Raw genomic sequence first — 9,987 nt, forward strand, 5'->3', positions numbered from 1 at the left:
CTGCCTCAGAAATGTATCCACTGTGGAGCTCAAGGGAGTTCCGACATCTCTGGAGGTATCAGCACAGAGTCCTTATATATCCACTAAAGACACCAGAGAGACTCCCGAAATAGGCAGGAACTTACCACTAGCAGTCTAGCACAATTTTTCATTCTGTTCCCAGCTCCAGCGTGCTCTGCAGCGGGTCACCAAGAAGCCAATTTAAGCTACTTTCCTGCTCTACTGTTTCAGCACAACATTCACAAGTGACCCAGACTCTGCAGGTTCATCCCAGGTTCTACAGCTGTAACCTGACTGCCGTACCAGACTCCTACCATACAACAGGCACAGTATGTATTAGCTCTAAAGCTGTTTCCCTACTGCAAATCACGCTTCTGCATGAAGGATTTAAAAGAAAGAAGATGTAAGCCCAAGTTATCATTGCGATGACTGCACAAGCGTACCGTTTTTTTTCTTACAGACTGGACTTTTCAAAAAGAAACATCTGAGTTCTGTGATTTATTATCTAAAATGGATTTAAACATTGGGGGAGGTGGAGGAGGAGGAAGCTTATGAGCACAAAACCCTGGAAAGGAAGACAGGCTAATCTGCAAAACAGCAGGACCATCAGCTGAGGGTAGATAGGAGGCTGCATACAACAACAGCTTGTTGTACATAGAGCAAAAGAATAAAGATTAATTTCACTGTAACACTGCACAGAAGTGAGCTCATCTGAGGTGAGGAAATATGCAACACTTTTCCAACTGTTCAAGACAAGGGCCAGTACAAATAAAATTAGTATTCCTTTTTAGCATACATAATCACAAATAAAAAAAGGATGACATTTTAGTTTTTATTATTTTATATTTGGCCAGGACTTTTAAAGGAAGGACTCTTAAAGGAAACATCAAACATTCACTTTTCTTTAGGTCTAGAAAGGATTCATTCTTCCCCCACCCCTGCCTCCCATAGGATTTCTATTGTCCTTCTTATATTCACACTGCAAATTAGTTTGGAATAGCAGTATTTATACTAGATCAGCAACGTCTGGTTCTTATCCAAATGTTCCACCTAAAGAGGATGCCAGTTCTCATGGATTGGACAGCCCACCCTGCAGCATTCCTGAGAATTGTACAAAATAATAATCTTGAAAGTCAGCAGAGTGGATTATCCACTTTTTTCTGGACTTGAACTTGTGACCTTAACAGTAGCACAGCAGAAAGCAAATGTGCTATGCACTTTGCCATAGAAACCTTCCATGTATTCTTTTCAACTTAAATACACACAATTGAAACAGCTACAATTTTGGAAAATTATGTACAAACCCTATATTTTTTCTTTTTGATTACATATAAATACAAATTAGCTATTCTTCTAAAAAGTGGTTATAATAGTAAATAAATACAAAATAAGAATCTGACCATTATACTTCATGTGCTGGGGTTAAACCCATATAAAATGTACAACTAAAATACATTTAAAATCTTTAAAGGAATATTTCTCTGATTAAAATATTTGTTTTCCCAACTTTTTTGTAGACATAAATATATTTTCAAAATAGTTGTGTTTTTTTTCTTTCCATTTCATTACATAAATAAAGTCTTCATTGGGAAATATTAAAGTGTCAGCTTTTTTTTTTTTTTTTTGCATTTGTCTAATATATTTGCTGTGTTAGCGGCACCCACAACCCTCCACAACCATATCTTGATAGTTCTTTAATACAACTTTTTCGTTCTCATCAAGGTAGAGCATGGAAATAGCACTCAGTTCTGTCGGCACACAGCAAGCCTTGGGGATTTTGGAATTCACTGAATTGACCAAAGTCTGAACAATGGCATGGTTTGTTGAGTTTAGATGATCTGCCAGTGGAAAAGGACATTCCCCATGGCAGTAAAAGGCACTATACCCAGGTGGGGCAACAATCCAGTCATTCCACCCCACATCATTGAAGTCCACATATAACGGATGCCTTTTGCAACTGTATTTGTGCCGTTTACGCTGTTTGTGTTTTGCTTGACGCTTTTCTCTTTTATGAAGCGGGTGTCCCTTGCCATCATGCCCAAACGTTACTAATAATGGCCTGAGCTGAGACCAGCTATCTTCATCCTGATGTAAAGACCTGCTAATCCTAACGTGCCTCTTGGAGGCACTGTTCGCTTTGTCCAAGTGAACCACCTCTACCACAAACCCATGATTAGGATGTCCATGTGCAATCCACCTCAAAACAGCTGGCGTTACATCAAAACTTTCCCATTTACTTGCATTATGATGCACCAACCTGGTGTCCAAAAGTCTTGTGACAGGGTCCTTAGAGGTGGCTGTGGCTGGCTTTATAATTTCATAAATATTAATACGGTGATGGTAGCTGCTGTTGTTCTCAGAGGCTCCATGCACCTGTTTCCGAAAAATCTGGAGTTCAGCTGAGGTGATAGACTCCTCATTAGGGATGGAAGTTAAATTAAAGAAGAAACGCCGTGTTGTTTTCCCACTTGTTTCTGGCAGTTCTTCCAAAACTTCTAATTTGATTAAATAGGGAAAATAAAAAAGAGAAAGAGAAAAAAATAAATAAATCAGGAACTGAGACAAGCAACCAAAACCCTCAGATAGTCTGCTGCTGGCAACTTTCAAATGACAGCTAGTGCACGTGACATAGAAGATCTAAAAGACTTTGAGGCAGAAAATAATATCGCTCTTGTCCTATAGTTTATTTACACAAACATGTATAACACGAAGTTAAGAATACTTCATCCATTGTTATGCATTTTCATTGAATACTAGTGCCCTTTGCATTCCAGGTGCTTATATAAGTGGCAAGAAATACACAGCATCACTTTGGAATCCAAGGGCATTAATGAGAAAACTCAAGTACTGTGGTTAGCAGGGGTCTGATGAGAATCATTAAAGCTGGTTAAGGATGTAGGGCAACTATTGCATTTCTGCTTTTTTCAAGAGTATGGCTCTAAAAACAATCCCTTAAACTCCATTCTGAAAAATATTACTCCACCATTTAGGTGACCTGCAAATCTTAAGGTAAGGATCTTTGTGTCTTAGAGATGGTGAACTCAACATCCACAACAGGACTTTGCAAAGCACGGCCTACGCTTTACCCTAAAAGGGCCATAAAGAACAACAGGAAAGTTCAGCTGCTAGAAGTGGGTGGATGGTAAAGGAATAATGAAGCAGTTGCTTCTGAAGAACAGATTTCCAAAACCACTTTGAGTTACCAAGTAACTGAATGGTGCTTCAGAGGGAATAAAATATACCTAGAGTTGCTAAGAAGTACGCTGTTGATACAGACATTGAAGAAATTAATAGTGTCTGGCAAAACAAATCTCTCTCAAATGAGGTTTTAATTTTGGTACTAAGCATCCTGGAGAAACACTCACTTTCTAAGGGGAAGCCATAACTGCTCTAAACAGTTCTTAGTCTAAATCTACCAAGGTTTTTTGGATAAGGTAAGGTTCAAGCTTTACAATTTTTCATGATCAGACCAATATATGTAAATATGCACATTTTGAGTGGTCACAAGACAAACTTCTGCTTCTGAGAGGCCACTAATGTAGAGGGAGAAGTCTGCAAAAAAATGGAGTCTCACTGATTTTCTTCTAAATTTTGAGAAAATTATAGAATAACTTTTATGTCAATAAGAATCTTTGCTGTAATAATACAACTACTTCAAACTGCAGATTTTTACATTGACCTATAAGTGATAAGCTTTGCCCTTCCCGCTCCTGCCTTGCTCAGCTCTTGCCTCTCACGCTCAGGTTCAATGGGAATGACCCCCACGCCGGCTTTTCCCCATTCCCTGCTAGGCGTTGACTTCCCACGTAAGGAAGCGCAGACGATGAGAGGTTACGTTTCATCATTCACCTCCTTTCTCACAATAAGGATGCTTCTCGCTCAACAGCGCGTCTGCTTCTCCGGGGCCACCTCCTTTACCCATCAGAAACGTTAAAGGCTAAGAAACTCCTTTTCTCACCGCAGTTTCGCATTAAAAAGCACGGCGAAACCGCACGCCCGCTGCTTTTACAGGGACGAGGAGCCGGGAATGATTCCAACCTGGGGACACGCTTCCCGAAAAGCACACGAGCCGCGCGTGCCCCCGGCTCACCCCACGCCGCGGCTCCCGGGGCTGGACCAGCCGGGCAACGCACCCAGCCTCGTCCCGGAGGCTGCGGGGGAGGAGGAGCGGAGGTGCCGCCGGGCCCCTCGCCCCGGTTCGGCCGCGTTACCTGCGGGGCGGGCGCTGCCCCCCGACGGGGCGCGCTCGGGGTCGACGTTTCCGCCGCTCTCCCGCGGGGATTAGATAAGGACCAGAAACCCTCCGCCGCGGCCCCGCGCCAGGGAGACTCTCCCGCTCGGAGGAGCGGGCGCAGCGAGCGCCCCGCGGCGCAGCCCCCGCCGCCCCGTCCGACGGACCCGGCGCTCCCGGGGCGGAATCCGCGGGGACGCTCCTCCTCCGGCCCTCCCCCGCCCCCCCCCACCCCCCCGATCCCCGTCCCGCCGCACCGCCCCTACCTTCGTGGTGGAAGCTGCGGACGGTGTTGGCGCGGCTGGCCGCCCGCTCCAGCGGCAACCCGAGCGCCGGCGGCTGCCCCGAGCGCTGCCCGGCGTGCAGGCGGTAGAGGTCCAGCATGTAGGGGGGGATGACGACGTCCTTGCCGGGGCTCGGCCGCCGCTTGAGCCCGAACATGTGGAGCAGGCGCAGCTCGAACTCGCCGAGGAGCTCCTCGGGGCGCTGCGCGGGCGAGGCGGCGCGGCCGGGCTCGCTGAAGCGCCGCCTGCCCACCTCCGGCATGAGCCCGGCCGCGCCGCCCAGCAGCACCTGGCAGAGCAGCAGCGCCAGGAGGCAGCGGGTCGCGGCAACCATGGTCAACCTGCGCGGAGGAGGAGGAGGAGGCGATGGGAGAGCCGGTCGGGGGCTCGCACGCCGCGCCGAGGGGGGAGGGAAGGGGGGAGAGGACTGGGATGCCCCGCAGGTGGCTCCCAGCCCGGCGCCCCGAGGGCGAGCATCCCACGCACCCCCCCTCTCCCCCGGCCCCCCGCGGGACCCCCGCCGGACGCTCGGCGGCGGAGCGAGGCACGAAAATCCCCGCGGAGGGGGATGGAAAGGAGCGGGACGGGACGCGGGGATCCGCGGAGGGAAAGGGGAGCGCTCCCTCGGCGGGGCGCAGGTGTGCCCGGCACGGGAGAGGGAGGGAGGGAGGGAGGGAAGGGAAGGGGCGGCTGCCCGGGGCGCTGCGCGAAGCCGCCTCCCCGCCGCGCTCCCGCCCGACCCCTCTGCTCCCCCGCTCCGGCTCCGCTTCCCCCTCGGAGAGACGGAGCCGCTCTCCCTCGGCGGAGCGCAAGGAGGCAAAGCGCAAATCCTGCTACGTCCTTAGCCAAACCCACAGGACGTTCTTCTCCCCCGTGAAACTCTGCGCTGGATTATTATCGTTATGGTTAGGATTAGCGTCCCGTCCCCCCTCTCTCTGCACCTCCGCCGTGGCCCACGGAGTCATCCTGCGGAGAAGGCTTTTCAGCGGGTCTGCGACCGCCGGGGTTATACCTGTGTGCGGCAGCAGGGGTTGTGTCTGCAGGAGGCTGTGCTGCTCTCGGGGTGTTTTTCCTGCATCACTTGGTGTTACTCCGAACTTCGCCGCTGCTCCTTTCCAGCTGCCGAGCAGAAAACAGAAGTTCCCCGAAGTACAGTCCGCCTCAGAAACATACTTTTAGCAGCTGGTTGAGGAGGCAAGTCCCGGCCAGGGAAGGGCTTCTCCCTTTTAAAAGCAGCGATCGTTAAGTTGTTGCTTCTTCTTCTTCCTCCTCCTCCTCGCGTGTGCCTGCCCGTGAATGGGTCCCTATGTGTCTGTGGAGTTTAAAGGCTCCGCTTAAAAAATGTCCTTTGCATCCCCCGCATCAGCCAGATGGGCATTGACTCCCGCAGCAACGTGAAGATGAAGCTTGACTTTTCTCCGCTCCCTTAAAAAAGAAAGAAGAAAGGAGGGAGGAGGGAAAAGAGGAGGGAAGAAGAAGGGTAAAAAAAAAAAAAAAAAAAAAGGGTGGGGAGTAGCTGCTGCTGCCGGAGCGGCCGCGTTCGCTGCCCCGCCAGCCCTGCCCTCCTCCTCCTCCCGCACCGAACCGCACGATCGCCGGGGGTGGCCGCCGGGGCTTTTTGTTGCTCGGAGATGTCACGACCCCGGAGGCTCGCGGGGCCCTCGCCAATCACAGGCGCCCTGTGGGAGCGGGCTGCGGCCCCGCACGGCTTTTAAAGGAGACGCCGCCTCCCTCCCGGCCTTCCCTCCTCCCTCGCTCCGCTCCCTCCCTTCGCTCCTGGCCCGCGGGACCGAGGGATGGGAGCGGAGCCCCGTTAACCACCGGCACCGACCCCGCGTCCCGTTCCGGGCGATCGTACGATCGCCCGGAACGGGACGCGGGGTCGGTGCCGGTGGGAATAAAAACCCATCGGAGAGCCCCGAGCGCTCCCGGGCTCCAAGGTGTGAAGGTCACTTAAGGTATCGGGAGAATCCCGGTGCTTTCAAAGCAAAGACATCGACAGGCTCCGTTCGCGGGGAGGGGAGCCGGGGGTTCCCTCGCTCTCGCGCAACCTCTCGGGTTGTGTTTGGTTGGGTTTCTTTTTTTTTTTCTTCATTTTATTTTAGGATGTGGCTGCCCTCCAGTGGTGGAAAGGCGGCGGTCCCGGTCCCCGACCCATCGCGAAGCTCCCGGCACCTGCTCCCAGGCTTCGCCTCTCGCCTATCGGGCACCGAGGAGGAGGAGGGCAGCGGTGAAGAAGATGCGTCCACCCGCAACGGGATTTGGGCTCCCGGTCCCAGCTCCATCCCTCGCTCCCTTCGCCCACGGTGGCAAATCTCCGATTCGCAACACGGTTTAGTGACTTGCGGGCACGGGGTGTCGCGTCTCTCGCCCGCCTGCCCGGGCTCTGCCTGGCCCTTCTGGCATAGGAATGCGATCCCTGGCAATTTAGGGCCCTCATCAAAGCCAAAGGCGTCATTAGCCAGGGTCCCGGTGCTCGCCCAGGCTCCTTCCCAGGAGGCCGAGTGCCCTGCGCTGCGCCTCGTCTTCCAAATACCTCTCGGGGGCTTCATTTGCAAAAGGCACAGACAGCCTCTGACACCTTGAATTACTGCGGAGGAGGATTTAAAGCAATAGCGACTGAGACATCTCCATTACCACCTCCTCCTTTGGGAGCGGCCTTTTCCCTCCATCTTACGACTTTCCAGCGTAGGAAAACCGTCAATTTGAGGCAGGAATTCAGCACATTTGGACTCTCTCTATAACCTCTCTACAACTACCTGAAAGGAGGTTGTGGAGAGGAGGGAGCTGGCCTCTTCTCCCAAGTGACAGGGGACAGGACAAGACGGAATGGCCTCAAGCTCCACCAGGGGAGGTTCAGGCTGGACATCAGAAAAAAATTTTTCACAGAAAGGGTCATTTGGCACTGGAACAGGCTGCCCAGGGAGGTGGGTCAGTCACCTTCCCTGGAGGTGTTTAAAAGTTCAGTAGACGAAGTGCGGAGGGGCATGGTTTAGTGGTTGATAGGAATGGTTGGACTCGAAGATCCTGGGGATCTTTTCCAACCTAGTGATCCTGCGATTCTCCTGCGAACCTTCTTCTCTTGACTTTTCCTGTCACCTTAGAGTGACTTCAGCTATACTGGCAAAACGTCACTGCAGGGTGAGGTGTTTGCATGGGGAGTCGCATACCCGGGTAACAAGCCACCGTAGAACTACACCAGCGTAATTAAAGAGCTGGTAGAGTTCCTTCATACCATTAGCTCCCAAAACTTGTTAACCTGAGTTTTACTCCCGGCTGCCCATACGGAGACATGAGGGAGAGGTGACACAGAGCGAGGTGAAATCTTTCAAAAGTTTTGCTACTTCTCTGTTGCATTCCAGCGCAGATAATGTTTAATTTTATGACTTCCTGCAAGTCTTTAGCATGAACTGAAAGTGCAGTGTGACTTCAGGGTATGCCAATTATGTAAATCAGCACTAAAATAACAATGGAAACGTAGTTTACACATCACTGACATTAAATGAGCACTTCAACTCCTAATTGCCATTCCAGTTCAATCTTTAGTGGGTCATGCCAGGAAAAAGTCATTTCTTGCCTCAACACTTACTCCTTGTGCCTGGAGCATAGACTGTACTGTATGCCCAGCTTCACGTTATCTCCAGGAGCTTTCTATATTGGGATGATGAGCCTTGTAAGGGAGAAATGTGTTTGTAGTTGTTCTGAAAGCCTGCACATACTCTCATCTGATATCAAGACGATGTAGGTTTGCCCCTCTCTGATTTTAAGTATAAATAGACTTTCACTGTCTTCTGTTCTCTTGGCCATAAAAGACAACATTTCCCCTTCTAGGTTATCATCTCTCTGTCTATTTAGATCAGGAGCTGCTGGGGCAGTGACTCTGCCTTCCCATTTATTTCTATGAGGTCCCAAGAGTCAACACCAAAGCACTTCTAACACATTCACTGGCACCCACATCTGCACCGCAGCCATGTCCCAGCACCTTGCAGATGCTGCCTGCCCCGTGTGGAGATTTCTCACCAGCGCTGATCTCATTCCCTTCCCTGTATGTGGAATAAGGCTCTCAAAGTGTCATCCGTGAAGGTCTAGTTACAGTTCATGCCTCATCAGCACAACAATCGACTAAATACCCCTCTGCAGAGCCTACTGCCTTTGAATACCCTATTCAGGCCTGCTCAGCTGCCTCTCTAGCACCAGCACACCTGAGGTTACAAGCTGAGAAGCATCTTTATCGTGATAGAAAGCATTAGAGACAGGACTGTTTAGGTAGAACAAATATAGCACTTGGTCTGTGGAGTGCAAACATGCTAGTATGTGCCCACCCAGGCTTCCAGCTCCCTATATGAGCCTTTGCAGCAGGAATAACGCCTTTGTCTCCTTCCCACCCCTAACAGTGGGCAACACTGCACCTGAGATAAAGAAACTGAAGCTCAACCAGTCCCTTTTCCTGCTGCTGCAACTCCTCACCACCTCTGTGATACCGAGGAGTTGAGTGGTATATCAGCTGAAGATCCACACCCATCACGGTGGTCCCACAACATCATTTCATTTTACAGAGTTACTTTTCAAATCAAGCTTGCTCTTCAGCTAAACTCCTGTCACAGTAAAAGACACCCATTTACACTGAAAAGATCTGGTACAGACGTGGGGTTTTAGGAAACTTGACCATGCATATTTGTTAATCTCCTTTGTGAAACTTTATTTCCCCGCTCTTGAACTTGGTGTAGTTGGCTGGACTGATTAATTTCTTATTTTTTCCAGTGTGCACTCTTTTTTTTTTTTCCTGTTTTTTTTTTTTTCTTTGGTTTAGTGGTTTTTTTGGAGAGGTGTTGGGCCAGTAAATACTCTGCTAGCAGCACCTGCTGCTAAGGTTTTAGATCCAGATGTTCCTTTCGGGCAACAAATGCAGATGATAGATATGAACTTCAGGTACTGTTGCATTTTCTTAGTAAAATTACAGAAAAGTGTCCAAATAAGGATAGGTTTTATAACACATGAGAGTCCTTTTTAAGACCAGAGGGAAGAAGAAGAAAATCTCTCCCCCCAAGCATTTTCTCCTTACAAAACTACATCAAATCACATTTATGTACTGTCACGATAGAGTAACTTTTTTTCTAACATGGTTAAATTGCAATCATCATTGTCGATGGCTACAGGCAAAAGACTTCAGCTGGAAGACCTAGATGAGAAATGCTCACCAGGGTCTCTGACCGTAACTTGTAATCCTTAACAAATTGGCCTAATTTCTGGTATAGTTAGAGATGCAGGTCTGGAGAAACGCTTGCATCGCTCTATGCACATGATAGTCACCAGTTTTACTACTGACTTCAGCAGACCAGTTAGACCAACGCTGAGCATTCCTTTTAAATTGCCACTTCAGACCACTGTCCCTGGATATGTTAAGTAAGTGAGATGTGAAATATGAATAGTAGTGAGATTTTTATGGATTTTGCACATTTTAGTGAATAAACC

The 9,987-nt window shown here is 49.6% G+C and overlaps 1 protein-coding gene across 1 annotated transcript; it reads right to left on the reverse strand.

Moving 5' to 3' along the window:
• Positions 1-270: 270 nt before the first annotated feature.
• Positions 271-6,075, reverse strand: BMP2 (bone morphogenetic protein 2). The gene is made up of 3 exons (XM_069850192.1): positions 5,528-6,075; positions 4,498-4,856; positions 271-2,495 (listed from the first exon to the last, which is right to left on the reverse strand). Exons 2-3 carry the CDS (start codon positions 4,847-4,849, stop codon positions 1,651-1,653), a joined length of 1,197 nt encoding a protein of 398 aa, XP_069706293.1. The 5' UTR covers positions 4,850-4,856; positions 5,528-6,075; the 3' UTR covers positions 271-1,650.
• Positions 6,076-9,987: the final 3,912 nt, after the last annotated feature.

The sequence above is a fragment of the Phaenicophaeus curvirostris genome, chromosome 2 (assembly GCF_032191515.1).
Source record: "Phaenicophaeus curvirostris isolate KB17595 chromosome 2, BPBGC_Pcur_1.0, whole genome shotgun sequence".
In the NCBI taxonomy this organism is placed as follows: domain Eukaryota; kingdom Metazoa; phylum Chordata; class Aves; order Cuculiformes; family Cuculidae; genus Phaenicophaeus; species Phaenicophaeus curvirostris.